The sequence below is a fragment of the Schistosoma haematobium genome, chromosome 1, assembly GCF_000699445.3.
Source record: "Schistosoma haematobium chromosome 1, whole genome shotgun sequence".
In the NCBI taxonomy this organism is placed as follows: domain Eukaryota; kingdom Metazoa; phylum Platyhelminthes; class Trematoda; order Strigeidida; family Schistosomatidae; genus Schistosoma; species Schistosoma haematobium.
In genome coordinates, this window is record NC_067196.1 from 50,271,587 (window position 1) to 50,299,438 (window position 27,852).

General features: G+C 39.3%; 2 protein-coding genes across 3 annotated transcripts; one reads left to right on the forward strand and one right to left on the reverse strand.

The window, feature by feature from the left end:
- Positions 1-494: 494 nt before the first annotated feature.
- Positions 495-13,210, forward strand: MS3_00001509 (uncharacterized protein). The gene is made up of 7 exons (XM_051208981.1): positions 495-643; positions 680-908; positions 940-1,122; positions 3,551-3,792; positions 9,089-9,472; positions 10,089-10,264; positions 10,900-13,210. Exons 1-7 carry the CDS (start codon positions 525-527, stop codon positions 10,953-10,955), a joined length of 1,389 nt encoding a protein of 462 aa, XP_051074395.1. The 5' UTR covers positions 495-524; the 3' UTR covers positions 10,956-13,210.
- A 111-nt stretch (positions 13,211-13,321) lies between these two features.
- SPTLC1_1 (Serine palmitoyltransferase 1) lies at positions 13,322-27,019 on the reverse strand. Of its 2 annotated transcripts, XM_051208982.1 has the most exons (6): positions 26,793-27,019; positions 24,049-24,122; positions 23,740-24,013; positions 17,961-18,640; positions 16,451-16,859; positions 13,322-14,459 (listed from the first exon to the last, which is right to left on the reverse strand). In XM_051208982.1, the coding sequence occupies exons 2-6, from the start codon at positions 24,086-24,088 to the stop codon at positions 14,336-14,338; spliced, it is 1,527 nt and encodes a 508-aa protein (XP_051074396.1). In that variant the 5' UTR covers positions 24,089-24,122; positions 26,793-27,019; the 3' UTR covers positions 13,322-14,335. The 2 variants fall into 2 exon arrangements, with proteins under 2 accessions (XP_051074396.1, XP_051074397.1); XM_051208983.1 differs by having other exon boundaries at positions 13,322-18,640; positions 24,049-24,182.
- Positions 27,020-27,852: the final 833 nt, after the last annotated feature.

The window sequence follows — 27,852 nt, forward strand, 5'->3', positions numbered from 1 at the left end:
ATAACTACCTATCTTGGTGACTTATTTACCACTAAAATATCTGTTACATAGAGCCTGTTGTTTATAAACACACTCCTTGAGCGGGCTGAGGGTAGAAAGGTTGTATCGGTCATTTTTACGAATCAGACTGGTGACTTCCAGTTAAATGGAGTTCACTTACAATACTACGGGCGTTTTGTGAATGGGTTAGATAGTAACAGAAGGAGTTTTCTTTTACTTTATACCTAATCATGATCCATTCTACCGAAACTCCTTAAATCTGACTTCTATGCCTATTCTACGACATGTCAAGCTGCAAGACGTCAGACCGATGACAAATAGGTCTCTACTGAAATCCCATTGCTTTCATGAAACTTAGAAGCATTATTTGGAAAATTCAGTGGTCAACTTTTCGACCCATCGATACTAATACATAAGTAATCATGACACAAATTTATTTTGCCCAACACTAATGTCAATAGATGTTGAGCATGAGCGGTATCTTAAATAACATCGTCTTGCCGCTCCATTAGAATTTCAACCTAATGTCTTCTCCTGTGGAGGATCGTCGCAGGTCTAGAAAATCCGCTCCAGTCAAGAATGCCGTTTTTTTAGGGGCTATCAATAAAGGGCGTTCGCGTATCAGTCCGTTAGTGACTCAAAGGTATTATCGTTTTAATTGGCTTATAAGTATCCGAAGTCCTGTAGATAAATTAAGTCATAATGACCGGGAAAATGGTCGAAAGTTGGAAATTTCGTCTCAAACAGTAAGAAATAGCAGGTCATCTACTCAGAAAGTCAACCCATCGACCCCTTTCCGCATGTCTACGCCTGTTAGGAACTGTGAGACAACTCCTAGATACAGAACCCGGCACCGATCTAAAGAGGAATGCAATGACCACAACAGATCACGAAGCATTTTGTCCTCGGTACGTACAGTCTTAATTTGACTCCCAACAGATTGGAAGTCGCAGAAAATTCCATCCAAACTACGACCCACTTATTGAAATCAGGCGCGCTCAGGAACGCCTCGACCGCTATCGCACTCAAGGAGACTGGAAAGTCGATATGCTGTTGTCCGACGATGCAGACGAAGATCTGAGTCGATATGAAGAAAAACTGAAACGAAGATTAACAGAAAAAGTGATTGCGCTTTTAATGGTTTCCTTCATTTACCATGGTATCTTTCATTAGTAGTTTTGTAAAACTAAATGATAATGTGTAGGACTATTCAGTTTTTATCCAAATCCTGGGTATTTTAACGGCCTTTCTAGTCACGAATTTACTCGAGGTATATGAAGCTTTAACTGCCTAAGTAGTGTTAGACGTTTCTAAAACCACTTGGACATGAATCCTTATTTTCTTTTTTATGATCAGTAACTTACTTAACAGTACATATAAACATCATTGAATGGTGAATAACGCAACCCCCTACTGTCGACTAAATTTTTTTTGACAAAATATCGCTTAAACGTTGGATCAAACTGTGTCATAATATTGTTAAACTCCGCTATTTTAAGCTTCTATGTGCCGTTTTTGTCATGTACTTCGCCTTGGTTTGTGGGAACCTCTATAATTACAGATGTTAAGTGTGTGCACGTAGCAGTTGGGTTGGTGGGAGTTATTCATGCGCAAGTTAGAACCTGTTCAAGGTAATAAATCTCATTAGCACAACGATGAACTTATCAAAATAAATCCCGAAATGGAGGTAACAAAAGTGTTAGTGGTAGCGGGAAGGATTGGCATAAGAGGCAGTGTCCGAAGAGAAAATGTGGGTTATTGCGATACATTTTATCAGGTAATTCAGAAACTTAGGATCCAAGGGAAGACGGTGGGTGTCCCTGGACTATTGCAGATGGTTCTGAGCCATGGTAATCAAAGTTTAACCGGTAATTATGACAATCACGCGAGCCTCGACCAGGTAGTCTGCAACTGCCTTTATGGTTCGATCCAATATTCTTTGTTCCCATGGACTGATACTGTCTTGTTCTGACTTGATGGAATTTGTTAGATGGTACCTTATCTACATTAACACACTGACCCATGAGTAGCAGTGATCATGGAAAAAAAACTAACACCTCTTATTTTACTTCTATTGTTTAATTGGCTTCGTATATATTAAACTTCATTCATCACCTTTCTCACTGAGGGTCCTATTACCATGGGTATGAGACCAATGGCAGTGTTGTAGTTACATTTGAAACACTGCTTAGCCATACTGTCGTCTCAGGTTCCCTGCGTATATGACTCAAAATTCATCGTTAGTTCCTGTACTGCTGTACTGTGCTATTATCTTGAAAATATTGTCTGCCCGTCGGTTCATTAACCTCTAATTAAGCTCTGATGGGAGATTCAGATTACTGGGCTAGGATTTCGTAAGATAAGCGCTGTTAGTGGACAAATATACATTCATTTATTGTGTTTCCTTCCACACATACTTTTTTAACCATTGCTAAGTCTCCCGCTGATAAACATAACTTCAACATCTTTTCAAATCATTCTGTGAATTTCAGCATGCTATGCTAGCTTGGCATGGCTGATGCACATCTGTACCAGGTTAGAGCTGCATCCGAGTCGAATTTAAAGGAGTTCAACTAAAAATTTGAAACTAAACGTATATACGTCTGATTAATCCATAACATTCAACTCCTTGATATGTTCTCTATTGGAATGGATTCATACTACTTCAGATCATGTATTCATTTAATAACTGAGTTAGTCTATACTCTTATTCCACTCAGTATTCTGGCACTAAAATATCTTGCAAATGCAGTATTATTTCAACCATTGAATCACTCACTAATGTCCTTCATAAAACGGTCGTGTGGATTATCTTTATTTATGACAATTGTTTTATTTATTAGGCTGGAGGCGATCACTGAATTCTGAAGATTTGTTTTCTCAATAAACTTTCTCAGTAACGAGTTCCAAATCCCCTGGTATGGCCGAGAGTGGAGGGAGTCCGCCCTCCCTTTCGAAATGCCCTCACTTGACCACACGTATAAAGCCACTGCCTTGCGGCGGGGCCGTTGTTTACGAAACTGAGAGGACGAAAATCGAATGTCCGGCGCCTTAACCGGGTTGGTGGATACGAAGGATCCACCTGAGTTGGAAAACCCTGATTCCAAACCAATGCGCTCACATAGACTTTAGTACCCTGAAGGAAAAATGGCGTATGCACCTGTTGGTCACCGGTTGCCATGGGGTTGCATCTCTCGACGTAGCTCCACTGCTTTGTGGACCAGACTTCTAGGTCAAAGGCTCGGAGAGTGGCCCCCTAAAAAAGACTATCTGCTTCGGTCTCGGCTCCCGGCCAGCATTACAGCCCTCACACAAATCGGATGACGAATTGTGGCGCATATGTATTCGGTACCTCCTTGTACTTATGTTTTGAAATAAATCCTGGGCAGTGTCTCCATTGCTATCGAGGGAAAAATGTTAAGATCGAAGTATTTGCTTGTCAAGGCCAAAAGTATGTACCTGTTACCCCATTTCTTATCCTTCCCTCCTTGTTTTTAGTTTGTAAAAAGCCATTACCATTGGTGAAGTTTCTGATATTTTTTGTGTATAGGGGGAAACACAGCAACCTATTGAACTTGAAAGGAGGCAAATGGAATTGTTGAGGAGGCAGAAGGACATTGATATGGGAAAAGTGACAGAACGCTACGCTGAATATGTGTTGAGTATCCCAAAACCTGAGCGCCAGAAGTATCATCCTCGTACTCCCAACAAGTTCCGTAAAGTTTCTCGCCGTGCATGGGATGGGATGATTCGGAAGTGGCGCAAACATTTACATAATTTCGATAATCTTAAGTGAGTTTCCATTATCATTATTATTACTGTTATTGTTATTTCGTTGAATGTTATTCTGATTTTGAAGGTGTATTCTATCATGATCTAGTGCTATGCAAGCGTGTTTTCTCAGTGTATACCGATAAGAATACCAACTTACTTGCATTCCCGGGTTATGACCCAATTATAAAGATAACAATCCGTTTGTTATATGCGATAAAATTTCACCTCGTCGCTTAACAGAATCTAGTACATAAATTTCCATTCGACTTTGTCCTATTTTTTCGAATTTTCCGTGGGTTTTGTTTATCGTCAGTTGACGAAAAGTGTAATCCTATTCGTTAATATCGATTCCGAAATGTTAAAACCTGTTTGAACTTTCACACTATAAGCATCAGCAAAATGTCTCTAAACTCTGTTCCTGTCATTAACAGTAGTTTGTGATTAATACAGATTATGAGGTATCATCAAGTCATGTGGCTGTTCATCATATTTCTCTTTACGATCAACATGTAGGTACTTTGTGTCATCTACATCGGTACATTTAGTGTTCTTGTTGCTAAACTGTGAAAATATTGCACAGGTTTGTAACCCTCTAATTAAATTAATTAACTAAAACACTAATTTTGGTCGATTAAAAAGGATCTACTTATAATTTCTAAAAAAATGATTTAACTAGTCAGATACATCATAGTTTCTACTGATTACATACAGTTCTACTTAGTAGGTTACAGTTTTTATAGATTGTAAAATAACAGCTGACGAATGACATCTCTCAATTAGCTTTTTTTGGTTTTAACAGATATTTCAGTTTACCATTTGTTCGTGTTCATATGCCTAATTATGTATAGCGTATCAAAAACGCGGTTTACGGCATTTTTCGTAACTTCTAAGGAAGAGGCATTGAAATAATTTTCATCCAGAAACTTATTCATTTGTTTATAGTATTCTGTCATTTAATTATGCTTCTTTATATAAGTTTTCAGGCAAATTGTAAAGTTTTTCTCAAATGTGAGGAGCTTAACTACATATTAGAGATTTTAACGAACCAATACATCTATGTATATGAGAGTATTTATTTATTTATTTCAACACAAATATTGGTACAAGAGAGGGCCAATATATATGCGCCACACAAAACAATGAGAATTCGAAGAGAAAAAAAGGTAAGGAGCGTAAAAAAAGAGAACAATAATGAAGAGATTGGTATAAGGTAGTATAATAATAATAATGGTAATAATGGGGAAACGGAAAGGTACAATCAGAAGAAATCTTTCAGTTTAGGGAGACACAACCACCTTTTACGGAGAAAGTAAAAGGTTACAGCAGGATCGCCACTGGCTTCTATTCTGAGCCATATCTGATAACATCCCTAGCCACTGTGTTGCACCATCTCTCGGACCCTAACCAGGAGTCGTGAAGGACCAACACAAGCCAGTCCTTTGCAGCTTTCTTTCATGCCACGACACCATGTCATGCACTGACCACTTCTCCGCTTTTTCCAACCAGTCCCAGCGTCGGCAAATAATGCACGACGTGAAATTCTCTGGGACGACATTTGTAGAACATGTCCAAGCCACCGAAGTCGGTGTTTCAAGATGGTGACACCAATTGAATTATCATCTCTGTGCCCGAACACACGATGTCGGACCTCTGCATTACTAACATAGTGTTGCCACTGGATGTCAGCAATCCTTCGGAGACAACGATGGTCGAACACATAGAGTCGTCCAACATCCTCAACTCGGAGAGGCCAGGTTTCACAAGCATAGAGCAAAACTGCTCTCACCGACGCGTTGTAGATCCGACCTTTTACAGCCAGACTGACATCACGAAGGTGCCAAAGATGGCCCAGATTGGCATACGCCGCTCTGGCTTTCACTATACGTGCATTGATCTCATCACTCACACCCCCGCCAGCACTTATGCAGCTACCCAGATACACGAACTTCTCGACTACTTCTATCTGCTCACCATCCAGGATGAGTACAGGATTGGAATCCTGCCAGTCTTGTAGAAGTACTTTGCACTTCGAAGGTGCAAAGCACATACCATACCTACGGACACTGATTGCCAACTGATTAAGTGCGGATTGCATGGCTTGGGCATTATCGCACAGTAAGACAATATCATCCGCATACTCAAGGTCGAGAAGTCTTTCTCCGGGCAACAGATCTACGCCGCCATTACTTACATCCATCAGAGCTGTTCCCAGAATGTCGTCGATGGCAAAGTTGAAGAGGAATGGTGAGATTGGGCAACCCTGTCTAACCCCACTGCTCGAATAGAACAATGGAGAGAGGTGGTTGTATGCCCTCACTCTGCCTGAGGTGTTTGTATATAGGGCTTTTAAGATGTTAATAAACTCCTCAGACACACCCTTCTTCGATAGATTATCCCAGAGAACAGTCCTATCCAACGAATCACAGGCAGCCCTGATGTCAAGAAACACTACGATTGTTGGCCTTTGATAAGTATGACGGTGTTCTAACATTTGGCGGAGGGTGAAGATATGATCAATACATCCTCGACCAGAACGAAACCCAGCCTGCTCCTCTTGAGTCAATCTTTCTCGGGTTTTGAACAACCTACGAAGTATGACGGAAGCCAATAGCTTGGACGCAATCGGAAGTAGACTTATCCCCCGATAGTTGTAACAGGAACGACGTGAACCGTTTTTAGAGATAGGGACAACTATCGACTCATTCCATGACGTTGGTACACTCTCTAGTTCCCAAACCTTTGTAAACAACGTCGTCAATTCCTTAGTCAGAAAGTCACCACCATCTTTAAAAAGAGCCGAAGGTAAGTCATCTAGGCCAGGTGATTTGTAACGCTTCAAGAATTGGAGTTCCTTGCGGACTTCCGCCTCATTTGTTGGATCAGTCGTCACCGGCCATGGAGGGCAGGACAGTCTGACCGATGTTGCCGAAGCAGCAGGTCAGTTGAACTGCCCTTCGAAAATTCTACCCATCGTCCAAGACGTCGATGGATGTTAGTGATTGGCATCCCATCATCCTCGCAGATTGTTTCACTCACACCAGACTTCTTGCTGCCAGTGGCTCAGATGAGTTGGAAGAGCTTCCGGCAGTTACCAGATGCAGCTGCTGCTTCCAGTTGATTAGCACGCTTCGACCACCAGGCTTCTCGGTCCTTACGCAAGCTTTGCCCAATTTCCTTACGTAACATCCTCCGTTTATGGTCAAACTCACGGTCACCCGGAGTAGGCCGACGGGCTTCAATGAGTTGTAAGGAACCTGAAGAAACCTAGTGCTTATAAGCGGGACGTTTCACGAACCCACAACTGACTGTAGCCGCCATTTTCATGGCGTCATGCAATTGCAACCAATGCTCATCTATACTTTTCGTTGAAGTGGTAGCTAGCCTAGAGGCTAGCTCGGTTCGATACTTACTTGCAACAGAAGTTGCAACCAGCTTACTAACACCAATCCGTTGATGGCGGTCACTTCGTTGTCCACTGGAAAGTAAGGCAAGATTGGCGCAGACCAAGGCATGGTCAGAGTCCAGAGAGGTACTCCAAAATGAGCGGCAGTCTTGTACACAACCACGCCAGCGGTAGCTGGTCGCAATATGATCAATCTGAGTCCAGGCTTGAGATGCAGAGGGAGGACGCCAGGTGGCACATAGGCGATGACTGTGCCGAAAGTTAGTGCTAGCCAGAAACAGGTTGTGGTCTATGCAAAGTTGCAGTAGACGGTCCCCGTTATCTGTCCTACGATCAAGAAGTTCTCATCGGCCACCTAAACGACTCTTCTGTGCCTAGACGCCCGACCTGAGCATTCAAGTCTCCGGCTAGTACTACAATATCTGTCGAACGCACTTTCTGGAGACGAACAGATAACTGGTGGTAAAACTCATCCTTGATTGCATCCGGGCTGCAATCTGTCGGGGCATAGGCGGAGATGACGAAAATACATCATTTCTCACGTCGATTCCTTCTCACTTTGATGGAACTCTCTAATCTAACAGCACATAACCGACTGTTAATGGGGATCCAATCGATTAGTGCTGCCTCAGCTCTAGCGCTTAATGCGACACCAAGGCGAGCAAGACCAGACGAAGATGCCACAGGGTCCCATTTTCGTAAACAACACCCCCGCCACGAGAAGGCAATGAGTAGGACTTCCCTTGCAGAGGCTGTATACGCGCGGCCGTGTGAGAGTATTTCGAGAGGGAGAGCGAACTCTCCCCAACCGGACAGTGACTCGAGAACGTTTAGATAGAGTCGAATTTCCACCAAAGACGTGCCGCTGTATAAGTATAAAAGAGGGTGAATAATATGGTAAATAATAATAATAATAATTTGATTGTTGGTTGAAGCGAGTAAAGTAGTTTCCATAATTATAGGCAGTTCATCATATTTGTGTGTGGGCTGTGATACTGCACGGGTGCTCAGACCGAAGCAGGTGGTTATATTAGGGGCCACACCCGAGCCTTTGACCTAAAGGTCTAACCCACAAGGCAGTGGAGCATCGTAAGGAGATGCAGTCCCATGGTAGCCGGTGACCAACGATTGGTTCATACGCCATTTGTTCCCGCAGGATACTGGAGCCCATGTGCACCATTGGTTTGAGGTCCGGTTAAAGCGCCGGACATTCGCTTTTCGTGCTCTCATTTTCGTAAACAACACCCCCGCCACGAGAAGGCAGTGAGTAGGACTTCCCTGGCAGAGGCTGTATACGCGTGGCTGTGTGAGAGTATTTCGAGAGGGAGAGCGGACTCTCCCCATTCTCGGCCGTACCAGGGTATTTGGGGGCATGTATATGAGAATGTACTGGGCATCTACCCGCTGCACCAATTTTTGGGAGACAGGGAATTACATTAGTGTCTTGTATTATGATTTGATGAACGAATGTTTAGGAATTATTAAATACAATTGTTCCTTCAGGGTCTGGAGCCGATGTAATATCATTGGTTTGGAATCAGGGTTCCCAACTTCTTGGGTTTAACTCTTTGTATTCAGCAACTCAGTTTAGGCATCTGACTTTATTTTTTCATTCTCATCGCTTAGACAGCACCCTCGCAGCGAGTAAGGCTTCCCAAGGATAGGGTTTGGACGCGGGACTGTATGTAGACGAAGGTATTGCAATCAGCTTATTTTTTACCGCTTATTACGAACCACCTATTGTATATGTTTACTTTGTGTACTTTGGTTCACACAACTAAATACTGTATCCTATTGTATAATAAAAACTGAGCAATTGCTAATTTATCCATTGTTTTTGCTATTAGTCTCTTTGATCGCATGATCTAAATTGCAATGTAACACTTAAAACCGAGCTTTATTATGTTTTAGTTTTGAAGATACTTGGCGTTCCTTATCAACTGATCTCTCGAGTAATTTTTCTGGTTCATCATGGGTTTTGGAAAGTGGTGCATCTAGTGACACTGAAAATATAAACCCAGAGGAATATCATATTGCTTTAGTAAACCATAGCCAACCTCTGTCTCGTACATTTCTAAGTCCAAAGGATCTTACAGCGTCACCAACTATTAACGTTTCATACAGCCGTCATCAGTATCGTAAGTACGATGAAGATGAAGATACATTACAATCGAATCCAAGACACTGTAAAGAAGAGGAACGTTTTCCAACTATTGCACCTAAAGAGGAAGAGGAGGACACTTTGACTGGTTCGTCTAGCATTCATGAAAACCGAAGAATAACGCGAAATTCTAAGTGGGTTTACACTGTCTTTTTCTAATTTGCCGATTTGATTGCATATTATATCGCAAGTTTGACTGATAATGAACCCATAAATTGTTACACATAGATAAATTCATTTTGTAAATGGTAAATCACTTATGTAGGCTCATTTCTCTGTGTATTTGATTGATTATTTATTTCTATCATCATATGTGACCATACAAAATAGCATTTTTACTTATTTTTCTGATATTTTGATTACTGAAATGTCAAACTGCCAAACATTGTGTGAAAAGCTTCCGTATATTTAACCAAACCGTTGATACAATTGGACAGTCCAAGTTTCAAGCAGAGACCTTTGTTTGTAATTAGAAGTAACACTAAAAAGTCTCATTCAAGTTGAAACACAATCATTAGAAATCAGAAAACTTGCAACATTAGTCAACAGAAGTGTATATGTTATGAAATTTTTTCGAAAATGGACACAAATAAGGAATAGAATGTTTAAAAACTGTAACAATGAGAATATTAGTCATAAAAAAGTACAATTACAATCACTTTTATGTAACATTTATCTATCCAAACTGCTAATGTTTTAAATTTCGTTGCCAGTATATCAGATTTTGATTATTCATGTTATCTCCTATAGAATGCTTTCTGGGCCTTCTGCCGATGTGTTACACAGTGGACTTACAAACGATATGCAATCACTTGCTGCAGTTGCTCAAAAAAGGTCTTCAGTACATCTCGATCAAAGCATTGTTGGTAAACGCCCAGTAGATATTCAAAGTTTCACTGACTTTCCTCATTTGAATTCGTCTGATGGTACGTATCTACATACATATATATATATATATATATATATATATACATCTTTTTTTGTCTTCAGTTGTGAACTTATTGATACACTACATGTAGGTAAATATGTGTAAATATACAATTGGTCAAGTTTCCTGTATCAGTATGATTCAAGAAAATAACCATCGGAACGAAACTGGAAGTTCAGTCTTGGCAGTTTATATAAATATATATATAGTTGTTTTATGCTGTTATCTCAGATAGTTTTTTTCCTTTTGTGAAATGGTTGTACACTAAATGCCACGGAATTGTCTTAAATAGCTGTAAAAATTTATCTTTACATCAAGAAGTTTAAGTATACTTTTTAAGGAAAAAAGTATGCACTACCCCAATGTGGTAACCACCATTTTGTTGATGTGGTGTGTGGTGCAAACGATCTGATGACTGTGGGCATAAATGGATATATGTGTGTGATATGCCTTTGTAAATCAGTAGTTTAATTCAGTCGACTCGTGGTTACCAGGACACATATCACAGAACTTCACATCAACTACTTCGATTTTAAAAAGTGTGTAGGGTAAGTGACTGGCAAAAATGTAACGAAATCAAATTACATTTATAAGTTTAATCAATTTATACTTTACTTTTTATTGTTTACAAAGGTGTTTTTTCTCCAAATAAACGAATTAAGTGTGGTGGTGTAAAACATGAAGGATGAAGTTAATTACAATACCTCTGGTTCGTTTACATGGGATTATATTTAGATATATGAACTTTTTGCTGAGAACAGTTAACTTTATTGTTTTTTGTCTGTTATTCGTCTTTTAATGAACCTCCTTTAATTTTGCCTCATTTATTACGTGTTTATTGTTTATTCCTGTCGTTTCAAACAACTTGCTAAATTTTCAAAGATTCATTACTTCAGTAATCTTTCTCTCTAATGATTTCAGTCACCAAGTGATTGTTTTTACTAATTTGTTTTATAAATATTCAGAATGTTATAAATTTAACATTTTAAGTTATATGTTTTCAACTATGTATCATGAAGCATGTTCTGAAAGAGATTTGGTTAATTATCTTTAATTCTGTTTTTATGTATAGAAATAATGTTAATATTAAGCAGAACTTTGATCACTATGTAATATGTATATGACTAATTAGCCCGATTAAAATTCTATGTAAAAACTTTTATAGCACTATTTATTTGGATTAAGCAGGTTTTTATTCCACACAGTACATTCGGTACTTCTAAAGGCTAACTAATTAAAGTTAACATTTATTTCAACTTTCCTATAATCGTATTAACAGGGAGTTTCAGGAAGTATAACACTTATGCTTGCAACACTCCAACTCCGCCACCCGAACAAAAGAGGGTTGAGCATGGGGTTAGGAATCCCATCCCATAGGAAAAGACCTTGCTAATGCTAACCAGGAAAAACCACTTAAACTCTGTCAAAGGATCTTCATTTATGAGTTATGTCACGTAATGAAGCTGGGATTTGTCGGAAGTCACAAGGCTGATGCTCCTTTTAAAAACCAGAACAATTAACGCAGGCACATGGATCGTCCGGACAATGTGGGAAACCGGGAAAATTAATCAAATAGATGCGAAACTGAAGGGATATAACTTCGCGGTGATAAGTGAAACACATTGGACGCAAATAAGTGGGTAAAGTTTTGACACTCAACCACCACAGGTGACCTACTTACCTGACTTAAGCACTGAATACTCATTCCCATATTTGTGGGGACTCATCTATCTTCTAGCTTAAATTATTTTATTTCTAATTAGAAATCCCAGATGTAAATATACTAATAACCTATCATATAGTATCACTATGCTTGCTCTTATTCTGAAAACAAGCAGTCAGGTGGAACATAAGTATCTTTTCAGTAATCTTAAACCTATACGATCTTCATCTGCGAGTTGGAAAGGGTTTACCATGAATTGAAATAAGATTAAACTGCATGAATTTTCTGCACATTTAGGAAACCAGCAGATGTTTATTTTGTGATATGAGAAGAATCAGAGTGTACGTGTCACGATCCGTTGTATGATCTACAAGAACAAAGTTCACTTCGCAAACTTTCAAATATTGTTTTTAATTGTCCACTCATTTAGTCCATTGGGTGGCTTGTTTGTAGAAACAGTGTACTGTTGATCTGAGAGATTTTTTTGTAATCGACCAGCTAAAATAAAGTGCTTATGTTTAAACTGTCGAGTTACTTTCAACTCATCGAATTAAACTGACATTGTCCTAACTGCCAGTATCACTCGCCACTTCTTACGACGGAGGTATAAGGCTAGGACGTGCATATTTAACGATCAGCTCTGTTAGATTTTTTGGATGACCGACGGTTACTCACAAAAATATTGAACCAGTATTCCAAATAAATAAATAGAAGACACAATAGCTGGTTAGTAAGTCTATCCAGCAAAATATGACGCTCATATTTACCTGCTATGTAGCACAAAAATAAACATTAAAAGTTGTTCAGCATATAAATGGTTGTAAATTACTGACTGTAGACCGTTTACTAGCTAATGAAACGATCCTAGATATCAGGTTGATTTGTTCTGCACGTCACCTTTTCTAAATCAGGTTCAGTATTCTATGTAAGTATATGCGAAACGTCTTTGTCAGTGGTTTCCCGTTCACTGACTTCATTGCAGTTATGAAAACTTGGAACATAGTACAAAGAAGAATAAAGTCAATTCGGTGATTAAGATAATGAACCGCCCAATGTTACATCAACATTGAAAACCTGGACGGTCATTTCGCCCTAGTTTGGGACTCACCGAAGACAGTCGCGCAATATCGTGGGTTGACTGAAGTTGGACATTACCACCGTTGGAGGCCGGCTAGGCGTGGGACGGAAGATCCTGGGCCCGGCTCCTGCGTGCGGGTCCGTGGATGCGCACTGCTGAGTCTCATATTAGGACGAAGCACCCGTCCAGTGCTTCCAGGTTTATGATCTCAATCAAGACTCAACAATCTCCAGAACCCTATATTAAAGATGTTATTTTTGACGGTTCCATTGAGTTGAGCTGTACAATCGTATTTACTAAAAATAATAGTCTGTAGTAAAATAGAATAGTGTTGAGTAGTCATAGGATAGTGAAGTGGTATCGTGTCCTGAGTTGAATACAAAAATCAGATATTAGAAGCAAGTTGTGAAATTATCGGCTAATGAAAAGTGTTGAGGTGAAGATACTTAATCATTTACATATTAAGGGCAGAATGATCAAGTTGTAACGATGACAAATCAGTTGTAGGAAAGGATTAGGCAGCAAGTGATTGGCTATGAAAGATAGATAGGAGGGTTAAGAAAATAGTCCAGCAATAGCTGGACGTACTGTTTTTATGCATAAGGGTTAGGCCTGGATTGGTGGGTAGCTATAGTCTCTACCATATATATGCCCTGTGTTTTCCTCTTGAGCTGATTTCTCTGACTGTATAGACGGTTTTCAAGAAGGATTCTAGTTTAAGAATTAATTAAGTGTTCTTCATTGCAATAAGGACTGGATTTAGCTAAACTTCATTGAAATTCCGTCAATCTGATGTTCGAACTTCTGTTATGGAGGAAATCTTGTGGTCCAGTAAATTACAGAACTTATTCCAATGATCTGTTTGTAAAGTCGCACTTTTATTTATCCTGACCAATTATCAACTGATTATTTGTTCTCTATAGCAGGCCAAATTCAGTAGATATTTATTTCGTATTCAACAATCAAGAAAGTTTATCATATATGAAAACATGCCTATTATATACATGTCCATTCACAGTGTGTGATAAAAATTTTAAATCATACAACGCTTATGTGATGAGTATCCATACATCAGGTAGACAAAACTAGACAGTTATTTTACATTTAAAGCTTCAACGAAGTACTAAGGGGAAAATAAACAAGGGATTACGCAAAAACGCTAATTATATTTAACCTGTTTATTACTAAAGAGACATTTACAAAAATCTAAAAATATAATATTATTAAGCTAGTGACGTCCATAATATTACAGGGACAAATATCATGTTTTGTTAAAATGTTTCACAGCCAACATTATTGAATGTAAATTTCATCATTTACTGGTCGATTCATGCAGGAACTATTGAAGAAAGAACATAGAATAGATGACGCAATTCTTCATTAGTTAAATCACAATTCAATGCAATACGAATACTTGGAGGTGGAGCAGGGAAATTTATACTATACGTATATCTGAAAAAAGACGATTTAATAAAAGATTAACAAGGTTGTAAGTAATGCAGTAACATGAAGCTAGACCTAACTATTGAGTAATTGATTTGAAATTAATTTAGAATCTTAACAATTTAAAACTCAAACAAGTTAATTGACATTCTGGCATGATGCCGAAGATAATAGTGAATCAGTTTGCTATAATGCAAATGGAGGTAGTTGTAATTTTACTTTTTTGAACGCTTCGGTTTGGACGTTCGAGTACTATTCCAACCCACAAAGAAATATGTCGATGCCTAATCATGGGGAAACCGCTCCATTCGTTCCACTTTGCTACCTTGTTAAACAATACCTACATTGATTCTACTGCACAAGAATTTCATTTACTTTTTCAATTTTCTACTTCATTGTATCTATTCTTTGGGTGTACTATTATTTTCCAGATTGTTTAACACTTCGTCTGTGTTAAATGTCCCGTCATATCTAAACAACTTCAGGTTGATGAGTGCTCGTATTTCTCAATTGTAATATCAATCATATTTGAATCAGCGTCTGCGAGGCAAAGTGTACGACTTAATCTGGCATACCTCAATGTTCTCATACGGAAGCAGGTTTTATTTCGTTTCCAGGAAGTCTTAATTCTGATGCATAGTTTACTTCCAAGACTCTTCTAACCCTATGGGACTAATGTCTGATTTCGGTGTCGCAGCAGGCGGCAGGGTAAAGGTCATACTAGTCGAGCGGGTCCCCATTGTCAGTCGTGCGTCCTGTTTGATTACAAAACACCACCAAAGTGGGTAGAAATTGGCATGTGGGACGATGTCGTTTCGTGATCCTCGACTACGTCTCCACGGATTGCCGCCCAGATGCGATCGAGGATGAGTTCCATCATCAAATAAACGATGTCAGTGAAGCACGTTCGACAGAAATTGTAGTACTAACCGGGGATTCGAAGCACAGGTCGACCGTCTATACACAGAGTAGAGCCGCTTGGTAGCCAACAGGGAATCGTTGTTTCCATGTCAGACAGGGGTGACTGTCTCTTTGAGCTTTGCGGAGGTCACAACCTGTTTCTTCCCAGTACCAATGTTCAATGCAGTAGTCACCGATATTGTTGCACTGTTGCTCAATTTCACTCGTCCTCTTCGACTTTTTCATCGATATTTGGAAACAGCAACAAACGAGGCAGTTGAAAGGGTTGAGAATCTAGATATTTATGTGAGTGCTGATGGTGAAGTAACTGATGAGGTCACTCTGCGTTTAGTAAAAGCCAGAGTGGTCTACGACAATCTGAAACACCTTTGGCTCCTTCATGATACTAGTCTGGCTTTAGAAGATCGGATCTATACCACGTCGAGTGGGAGTAGTTTGCTTTATACTTGCGAAACCTGGCATCTCCGAGCTGAGAATATTCGCAACTCTCTATGTCCGATCATTGCTCTCGCTTAAGGATTGCTGATTTCTAGTGGCAACACCGTGTTAGTAATGCTGAGATATGAGAAGTGTGTTTGACCTCAGTGACAACAATTAGTGTCACCACTTTGAAACACTCGCTTCGGTGGCTCAGGCATGTGTACGAACGCCATTCTATACTGTGCATTATTTGCCGAACCTGGGACGGGGTGAAAAGAGAGAAGGTAGTCAGTGTGTGACATGAAGCTACGGGATGGAATTTGCCTAGTGCTGACATATGTTTGTTTCTCACAACTCCCTAGTTTGAGTCTTAAACACCATACAACTCAATGGTTTGAAACGTTATTTGAGAAGGCCGAAAGTAATAACCAGTGGGGATTTTGCTTTAGTATTATCATTCTTTAAAATAGTTTGAGGAGCATTCTTGACTGAGAGGTTTCTGGTTGCATTTTCAACTGGACTGCACATCATGCTATGTACTATTCTTGTTCTCTTACTATAAACTGCCGCAATATCTTTGCACAAAAAATCTTTGGATATTAGCTATAACATTAGGAATAAATATGATATGAATTAGCGTGCAACTAAGCATTACTAACCTTGATACTGTCAACAATAAAGGAGGTGCTTTCAAATTTCGCTCATCAGTCCAATCAAAAGCAGTTTGGACAACAGCCTCAAGTTTACCTAAAGTATTATTTTCTCTGAATCTTAAGTGTTTTAACGGACTATCCGGATGACCATATAGTTTCCAAATACTGGTTAACTTGCTGTTCGAATGAAACAAATTGTCAGTTAATCTGGATAATTCCAATAACCGTTGATTACGTTTACCATTTTCCTTAGGCGATTGCAGTTTAGAAATTGCTGTACATGCAGCTTTAGCTAACATTGGTGGTAGAGAAGCTGAAAAACAATATGCTTGTCCAGAGAGTTCTTGATGACCAACAACATACTGCGATCCAGCACAAAATCCTCCACATACCCCTAAAGCAGTTTCCAACGAACCTATTAGGTAAACAAAACAACTCCTTAGGTGTAGTGTGGAAACTATGGAGTGAGAAGTCGCATAATTGTAGCAAGATAACTTACATACATCCTCAACTCTAAGCTGACGGTCATAATATTAATGGTTAACAATAATAACACAGAAGTCTCGTTGATTATTACTAATATAATCCAAGTCCTTGAAAAATTCAACCTTCGTAAATTCTGTACTAGTCACCAAATATTTGTAATAATGCACTTGATGAATCGTTATAAATTGGTTCGCCTGCTTCATAGTATCAGTTTCAAGTTCACTTATCCAGTTGACTAATACAACCTGATTAATTAGTTCTAACGACTTTTAATCTTGTAAGCTGATACTTCTATTTACTAATCCCCATTATACACACGGATAAGTTGGTTAATCTTTAAGTAGTTTATTTATTTAGTTTAAAATGTTAAATTTCGAACGGTTTCGAGAAACGAACAGAAGCGCGCTAGAACATGCAAATAACTGGTTGAAAACCAAGCCACCACTTCAGTGATGGTAATAATAAAATATCGAAACAATATATTTAGATTAATCCAAATATGACAAATTTGCATGAATGAAAATCAAATTTTTAAGAAAACCTAATACATAAAGACTATCTGAAATAAATTTGGCACAGCATTTAGTAGAGTTACGAGAATGAATTTTGTTGAAGTGGTAGAGTTCTAACTCAATTATTCATAACACATATCAAACTGAATCATGATTAGACTTTCCATCCACCTGTAATCACTATTCTCATACACTTCAAAAATCTAGTAGTAAAAATTATCTGGATCAAACTATTTTACGGTTGCTAAATCACCATGATAAACTGTCAGGTAATCACGCCACAACAGTCGTGGTTCACGGCTGATATTTATCAATCAATGCATGCAATATAATCGAGTAGTTAAGTAATTTAGTGTAGGAGGTAAAAACCTTGACCTTTGCTTTACTAAATCAACAATCTCCAGCCAATCAGAACATTATTATTGTGCATTAACTAAATAAGTATGTAATCGCAGATAAAACGATCAATGAAAAAAGCGGTACAACCGAAGAAATGAGAATTAAAAACACAAGCTTACCTGAGATTAAGTCAATGTCTTCTATATTAACACCAAAATATTCCGTTACACCCCTACCAGTCTTACCTAATACTCCAAAAGAAATGGTCTCATCTAACAAAATGCGAACTTTGTATTTATATTTTAAAGCAATAAGCTCAGATAAGGGACAAATTTCTCCAGAATTGAAATAAATACCTTCAACAACAAAAAATCGGCGAGTTAGTAATGCACGCTTAGGATCTTCTTTATCTCTTTTTGCCTGTGCTATCAGTAATTGTTCCAAATGTTCCATATCATTATGACGGAAAAATCGAACATGACTTCTAGATGCCACTAAGCCTAGATACGTAGCATGGTTGATACCTTCATCCGCAAATATTACATCAGTTCGTTTGGAATAGGATGGGATAGCACTAGAAAATGTAGCTGCTCCATAAGAATAAATTACTGCTTTTTCAACACCGAGGAATTCAGCCAACTTATTTTCCAATTCAAGATGAACATCAAAAGTACCATAGAATCCTCTTGGTCCACATGATCCAACACCATATTTTTTCAGCTGCTCAGTAGCGACATTAGACAAATCCGAATCCCCAACAAAGTTTAAGAAATTTAATGTTGCGAAATTAAGATGATTCTTACTAACATTGTTTTCAGTAGCTCCAAACTCTTCCACTTCTAAATTGAAATTGACATATCTGGAAAAAACAACAGAGGAAAATGAATTTGTAGAATCATTGATATTGATGACATGTTACAAAATGCTAAATCGGACACAGAGAAATCAATAAATCTCTTTATCGCATGAAATAAAATTCAAGATTAGTAAGAGGAAAGTATTCAGAAAGTTTGTCTTCGAAAATACAAATATTTCTTGACGATTATTTAAGCGGTAGTAAGACAAACAATAGCAGTCAAAGCTAAATGTTAATCTACTCAATCATATACAAAAACTCACAATAGAGATTGGGTACACTCACATGGTTCTAACAATTACGTAGAATTAATTTGAATTTCGACGGAGGATATTACATTTCATAACTGTAAATGCTCATCACTAACTGGTTTTTGAGTAGCATCGAAGTTAAACACAACACCTTTTGAGTGGAACATAGTGGCACTAGATAACCGACCTGTAGATGATGCAAAAAGCTAACAGGAAAACGTGGCTTCATTTACCCTTTCAGGTATTATTCCCGCTTACTAGGAACTTCAGACAAGTAGATAGGAAGTTTAAAACGAAATTAAGGGCAATATTTGTGTATTTTATAATTTAGACATCATTGACATCTGCAAGAATGCGAAAATATGTAAAAAGCAAAACAACATACTGAATTTATTTTCTTGTAGTCGATTAGGTATTGATCAGAACGATATCCGAATGTAGATGTATTTCGAATGAATGACGTCTTTAGCCCCCAAATGCGCTGGTATGGCCAAGAGCGGGGTTGGTTCGCCCTCCTCGAAATACTCTCACACAGCCACGCGTATACAGCCTCTGCCAGGGAAGTCCTACTCACTGCCTTCTCGTGGCGGGGGTGTTGTTTACGAAAATGAGAGCACAAAAAGCGAATGTCCGGCGCTTTAACCGGACTCCAAACCAATGGTGCACATGGGCTCCAGTATCCTGCGGGAACAAATGGCGTATGAACCAATCGTTGGTCACCGGCTACCATGGGACTGCATCTCCTTACGATGCTCCACTGCCTTGTGGGTTAGACCTTTAGGTCAAAGGCTCGGGGTGTGGCCCCCTAATATAACCACCTGCTTCGGTCTGAGCACCCGTGCAGTATCACAGCCCACACACAAATATGATGAACTGCCTATAATTATGGAAACTACTTTACTCGCTTCAACCAACAATCAAATTATTATTATTATTATTATTATTATTATTATTATTATTATTATTATTATTTACCATATTATTCACCCTCTTTTATACTTATACAGCGGCACGTCTTTGGTGGAAATTCGACTCTATCTAAACGTTCTCGAGTCACTGTCCGGTTGAAAATTGTATGTTCCCACCGAATGAGTACTGAAGCAGTTTTTCTGAAACCACGTGCACCATTCAAACTGGCTGCCTTCAACGTTCGCACACTTATGTAGGTTGGACAACAGATAGGGCTGACTATGTCTTTGGAAAGCCTTAATATCGATGTTTGTTCTCTATCCGAGACCCGTATTCAAGACTCTGGTGAAGTACTACAAATTCGCTCTCTATCTGTCGCTTCAAAAAGCTTGTTTTACGTGCGCTTATCCGGGGACTCTGTGGCATCTTTGTCTGGTCTTGCTCGCCTTGGTGTTACACTAAGCGCTAGAGCTGAGGCAGCACTAATCGATTGGATCCCCATTAACAGTCGGTTATGTGCTGTTAGATTAGAGAGTTCCATCAAAGTGAGAAGGAATCGGCGTGAGAAACGATGTCTTTTCGTCATCTCCGCCTATGCCCCGACAGATTGCAGCCCGGATGCAATCAAGGATGAATTCTATCACCAGTTAACTGTTCTTCTCCAGAAAGTGCGTTCGACAGATATTGTAGTACTAGCCGGAGACTTGAATGCTCAGGTCAGGCATCTAGACACAGGAGAGTCGTTTAGGTGGCCGATGAGAACTTCTTGATCGCAGGACAGATAACGGGGACCGTCTACTGCAACTGTGCATAGACCACAACCTGTTTCTGGCTAGCACTAACTTTCGGCACAGTCATCGCCGATGTGCCACCTGGCGCCCTCCCTCTACATCTCAAGCCTGGACTCAGATTGATCACATCGCGATTAGCTACCGCTGGCGTGGTTGTGTACAAGATTGCCGCTCCTTTCGGAGTACCTATCTGGACTCTGACCATGCCTTGGTCTGCGCCAATCTTACCTTACTTTTCAGTGGACAACGAAGTGACCGCCAACAACGGATTGGTGTTAGCAAGCTGGTTGCAACTTCTGTTGCAAGTAAGTATCGAACCGGGCTAGTTTCTAGGCTAGCTACCATTCCACCGAAAAGTATAGATGAGCATTGGTCGCAATTGCATGACGCCATGAAAATGGCGTGCTAATGAGCTGGAAGCAGCAGCTGCATCTGGTAACTGCCGGAAGCTCTTCCAACTCATCTGAGCCACTGGCAGCAAGAAGTCTGGTGTGAGTGAAACAATCTGCGAGGATGATGGGATGCCAATCACTAACATCCATCGACGTCTTGGACGATGGGTAGAATTTTTCGAAGGGCAGTTCAACTGACCTGCTGCTTCGGCAACATCGGTCAGACTGTCCTGCCCTCCATGGCCGGTGACGACTGATCCAACAAATGAGGCGGAAGTCCGCAAGGAACTCCAATTCTTGAAGCGTTACAAATCACCTGGCCTAGATGACTTACCTTCGGCTCTTTTTAAAGATGGTGGTGACTTTCTGACTAAGGAATTGACGACGTTGTTTACAAAGGTTTGGGAACTAGAGAGTGTACCAACGTCATGGAATGAGTCGATAGTTGTCCCTATCTCTAAAAACGGTTCACGTCGCTCCTGTTACAACTATCGGGGGATAAGTCTACTTCCGATTGCGTCCAAGCTATTGGCTTCCGTCATACTTCGTAGGTTGTTCAAAACCCGAGAAAGATTGACTCAAGAGGAGCAGGCTGGGTTTCGTTCTGGTCGAGGATGTATTGATCATATCTTCACCCTCCGCCAAATGTTAGAACACCGTCATACTTATCAAAGGCCAACAATCGTAGTGTTTCTTGACATCAGGGCTGCCTGTGATTCGTTGGATAGGACTGTTCTCTGGGATAATCTATCGAAGAAGGGTGTGTCTGAGGAGTTTATTAACATCTTAAAAGCCCTATATACAAACACCTCAGGCAGAGTGAGGGCATACAACCACCTCTCTCCATTGTTCTATTCGAGCAGTGGGGTTAGACAGGGTTGCCCAATCTCACCATTCCTCTTCAACTTTGCCATCGACGACATTCTGGGAACAGCTCTGATGGATGTAAGTAATGGCGGCGTAGATCTGTTGCCCGGAGAAAGACTTCTCGACCTTGAGTATGCGGATGATATTGTCTTACTGTGCGATAATGCCCAAGCCATGCAATCCGCACTTAATCAGTTGGCAATCAGTGTCCGTAGGTATGGTATGTGCTTTGCACCTTCGAAGTGCAAAGTACTTCTACAAGACTGGCAGGATTCCAATCCTGTACTCATCCTGGATGGTGAGCAGATAGAAGTAGTCGAGAAGTTCGTGTATCTGGGTAGCTGCATAAGTGCTGGCGGGGGTGTGAGTGATGAGATCAATGCACGTATAGTGAAAGCCAGAGCGGCGTATGCCAATCTGGGCCATCTTTGGCACCTTCGTGATGTCAGTCTGGCTGTAAAAGGTCGGATCTACAACGCGTCGGTGAGAGCAGTTTTGCTCTATGCTTGTGAAACCTGGCCTCTCCGAGTTGAGGATGTTGGACGACTCTATGTGTTCGACCATCGTTGTCTCCGAAGGATTGCTGACATCCAGTGGCAACACTATGTCAGTAATGCAGAGGTCCGACATCGTGTGTTCGGGCACAGAGATGATAATTCAATTGGTGTCACCATCTTGAAACACCGACTTCGGTGGCTTGGACATGTTCTACAAATGTCGTCCCAGAGAATTTCACGTCGTGCATTATTTGCCGACGCTGGGACTGGTTGGAAAAAGCGGAGAGGTGTTCAGTGTATGACATGGTATCGTGGCATGAAAGAAAGCTGCAAAGGACTGGCTTGTGTTGGTCCTTCACGACTCCCTGGTTGGGGTCCGAGAGATGGTGCAACACAGTGGCTAGAGACGTTATCAGATATGGCTCAGAATAGAAGCCAGTGGCGATCCTGCTGTAACCTTCTTTTACTTTCTTCATAAAAGGTGGTTGTGTCTCCCTAAACTGAAAGATTTCTTCTGATTGTACCTTTCCGTTTCCCCATTATTACCATTATTATTATTATACTACCTTATACCAATCTCTTCATTATTGTTCTCTTTTTTTACGCTCCTTACCTTTTTTTCTCTTCGAATTCTCATTGTTTTGTGTGGCGCAAATTTATTTGGCGCACTCTTGTATCAATGTTTATATGTTCAAATATATAGTAAATAAATAAATAATAAATTACCATTAAATTGTCTGGGAAAATCGAAATCGCTGTGATTAAAATATATTTCGAATAAATAAGAACTTTTCACAGAACCAAATGTTTTATTATTAACTGAAGCCTTAGGAACGACTGTGAAAAAAGGCTGCGAAAATGAGAATATTACGTCACACTATTTTACTCTATCTCAAAACAGAAACGATACATGGGATGAGAAGAGCTAAGGTATTCGTATACATATTAAAGATATGAAGATAAAGTTTTAAGTGAAGAGCATGAATAGGGATAGATTTCTACGCCTTTCAAAATATGGCACCTAGAGACATTATTAATCTACCATGTTAATCCTGACGTCTGTGCATATAAAGGATACATTATGTTTTGGTTGTTTTATACTAATACGACTCCAAACATAATTCTTTGTATTCATGGATGGTTTTAAGTGGAATTTCTCATATGTAGTAACGATTAGTAGTTTGTTCCACAGATTAGTGGAACAGCTGTACCCAAGAAAAGTTTAGGTATTTTATTTTACCCTCGAAACAACTTTGGAACACATAGATGTCTTCTGTTCGTAAATACTAATCATTAAGACTATTTTATTTGGATGTGCATAGGTCCTTATTCTTTGTCTGACAATCAAATAACAATGTTACAGAAGTAGATGATAAGCTAAAAAATATTACTTACTTGCCAAGAGGACCATTCGCACATCTATGGAATTGTTTTAATAGATATTTTGATGGTTCCCAATCTTTCGGAACCAAACTATCGGGTTTCCATTCATTGATCAGTTGATTTTTCTCCTCCACACTTAGATTGATTACATCATTAATACGATAACTGCGTTTAAACAACAACCATATGATACCAATAATTAGTAGCAATTCAAAATACAAATGATATGTAGGAGCCTTAAGTGCACTGTAAATTAGACGAGTCCAAGTATACTCAGACTGCGGTCCTAAACGTATAATTAGAGAAAATTATTTGTCTTACCGATTTGAGCAAGAAAGTGTGTGATAAATTTCATTACCATTATGTGTTTTTTATAGATCCATCTAGGTACCTTCCTGGAAAGTGCAAAGATAAGTTGTTAGTCCACAGCGTATAAGAAACGTGACGAACTAAAACTTAGACATAAAATGGAAGTAAGCATGATAAGAAATAAGTTAGTCTAAATGCTTTTGACGAGTACGACCAATAAGATTGTAAATGACACACGTCCATAATGTCCGTTTTACAGCGTAAGATGACCAGATAACAACATTGATAAACTTTTTTGACTTTCCACTAGTTTATTTAGCTTTTTCATGATAGACTATCACAGAAAAATCCAACTACCAATCCCATTTTGACTCCATATATTATAAGGGAAATCTATTAATATTCCTTAAAGTATTTAACTAATCCTGTTAGTTATCCATTAGCAACAGAGTAATTAATTTGCTGAGATCTTACAAATGAAGAAATACACCTTTTAACAGTTGAGATCATGAGTCAATTGAAGCTAGACCACCATAAAAAACCTGGAAGCACTGGATGCCGTTCCGTCATATTGCGGGACTCCTCAGCAGTGCGCATCCACGACCTCGCCTCGCGAGATTCGAACCCAGAACCTGTCGGTCTCGCGCGCGAACGCTTAGCCTCTAAACCACTGAGCCGGCATACAACGGTGTCAATGTCTAACCTTAACTAAACCACGAAATTTAGTGACACATCCACCATTGTCATCAGTGAATTACTATCTCACAACAGACCTGGTTGAACTCCACTGGTCACGGCTTCTCACTAGAACTCCAGGAAATACCTCTTGGAGTCAATCACTAGTGAGTATATGTTGATTGTTATCAGAAGGGGTTTTGTGGATATTATGGTAATTTAAATAGTTGAGATCATGAGTCGATTGACATTAATATACTTTTTGTTGACTTGTTTTCAGTACTAAGTTGAATATATGATAAGCTTCAACGTAGTGGATTTTAGTAGAGTTAAAAATTATGTAAAAATATGTATGGTTCTCCATGCAATTATTAAAACGGGAGATTTTCATACTGCAGATAGTTTGTATTTATAAAAGTGGAAGAGGAACGGAACCTCCCAAGCGTTGCTCGCGAATGTTGGGATAACCGAGAGAGAAATGATATGATTAAAAAAAGGCACTAAGCACATATGATAAACAGGTTGAGGAGATAATGAATCTTTATCCGCTTAAGTGGCTGGGACATGTTACGCATTTTTAAACACCATCTACGCCGACAAGTGATAACAGCTGGTATAAAAGCAAGTTAGAAGAAAGCTATGGGCAGTCATGGAACCATTTACAGTTAGACTAAACCGAATCAGAATATGCATACTGTCTGATTGAGGTTTTTAAGCTTATCGTAACCAATTATTGGAGTTGGGTAACATAGCTCAGAACAGGTCCCAATGGCGTAGGTTAACTCACACTATCTTCCTTTAGATCCCGATTTCCCAAAACCGTTTTATTTTTTACGGTAGCTATCCATACCTTCTCGAAGCATAGAACCCGTCTGATTTTTCATACTATCACTGATATTATTGCCACATATACTACTGTGGGATTTCACTCTGCTGAAGTAGCGTGGACGTAGTATTCTGTTGTTAGTTCAGAAAAGTCTTAGAGCTTTTGATTTCTCTTACACCTAAATGACCTTTCCAATCGGCTGTTTTTGGTCCTATGCATCCACGATACCAATATATAAAGGCTGCTACGAAAAGGTGACAGTAAAGTCCCTTGCTGATCCAAATACGTCCCAAAAACCCATAATCAACTTTACGATAGAATCAACCAGTAAAGTCGTTTGTCTCAACACACCACAAATTTAACATACGTATTCAACAAAAGCTTCAACCAGCTGAGGTTCCGATACCCAGGATTAGCACATATGTTCCCGTTTCCTGTCGCTAACAGAACAAAGCTGAATGAAGGCAAAATTTGTTGATACATATATATCAATAGGCGCACGACATTACATACGACTTTTTACTGAATTTCAATGGACTAATAAAACTGATGCCTGCTTACTAAGTGCAGATATACCAATTACAGAAGTGCTTCAAGAGATCTCGAGTTTTATGATAAGACCATGTAGCTTTTAGTAGTTGCTGACGGAGTAGCAAAGGTCTTTGGTTATATTTGACGGGACTCAAAAGAAACTGACCGGACTATATCGGAGAACAGTAAGGTATAGGCGTAGTATTTACTATTCAACATACAAGGGAAATTCAAGAATAGAGGTTTATGTGATATCTACATAACCTTTTGCGTTCAAATTAAACATAAGGAAACTCGTCATAATCACCAACTGGTGCCTTTATATGTTGATTAAAAACACTGTGACGATGACCATAAAACAAGTGATTCTGGGAAAGCATATGATCTATGAATATATTACCGAAGCTTTACATCATATCTTCGCTCTTCTTCATTATATATTACGATATAACATATTTCGAGTAAATTGTTACCATCAGGAGGCTCATGATCGACTTTAAATGCAGGAAATCAAGTACCTATTGGGAAATGTGAATTTTTGGGAGGAAATAGTCCATTCTCAGAGAAGACCTAATCTAAAGGACCTCTCTTTAAGATCACTTTTCCTGTTTTATGTGTGAAAAGGTGATTTCCGTCTGATTATTAAATCACCCTTGAGTCTCCTTTATTTCATGATACAAACGCAGAATTTCGTTGTGTTACTGCTATGTTTATGAATACTTACCACTTATTTCTAAACTTAAAGTAGTTATAATTACGCGAAAACGTCCAACGATCAATCAAATTCTTCTGTTTACAGAGGTGCCAGGGTTATTTGCGCCACGCAGAATCTTTGAATTATCAACAAATGCTCTTCAAATGGCAATTATGTAAATAACGTGCTAAACAACCTGAAATATGTGTTTTAATGAAGCCTGACGACTTTATTTACACACAATAAAAGTGTGAAGCCTTGTTGGGTATTTTACTTTGGGGCAACGTCATATCAGAGCGTTCTCATGAACCCAGCTCTGGGTTCGAATGAGACCATAAAGGTTGACTATGCCACAAGTATTCGGAGTTTGACAACGCTTTGACCAGTAACACCTTCTAATATGAATCGTACCCACCAAGTGAAATCAAAAGACAGAAGCGAGGAGGTTCGAAGATATATTTGATGGACTATCAATGTATCGAGGATCGTCTGATCTAACCTGGCTAGCGATTGCACGGGTAACGAGTATGTAGATGTAGGCATTATCACAAAAAAAGAGACAGCGCGCTGAGTAAAAGAAATTTCTTATAGAAAGTACTAAGGTATGTGAATCTACGATTCCAGTTATGGATCCATAAGTCAACGCAAATCAAACTATGGGGGAGCGAAGTCCAAGCGGTGTAGAGGATATGGTCAAGAGAAAAATAAGGTAAATGAGTGATTCACAGTCACAACTAGGAAAACAAAAGTAGGAAAATAGAATGTGACGTCTGCGTTTAACTCTAAATCGGAGTCGGATTAAAGGAAAGAGACGATTTCAGGAACTATAATTATACAGCGTGTCAAGATGGACCTCGCTGAGAGGATGATCAGGAAAAAACGAAAGCCATGGAAAACTTTTTGGGGCAGTTTTCACTCAGGAACTTCTTTTAGACGAAGAACTTAACCCAAACACGAAGTCAACAAGCTGTCTATTCACTGTGTACACAAGGCATGAGTAGATGAACAACGGACGAATGGAGGTGGTTCAGGAAGAAGCTGAAAGTACAGGGTTATGTGAAGTTTGAAAATATAGTACTGCAAACAGTAT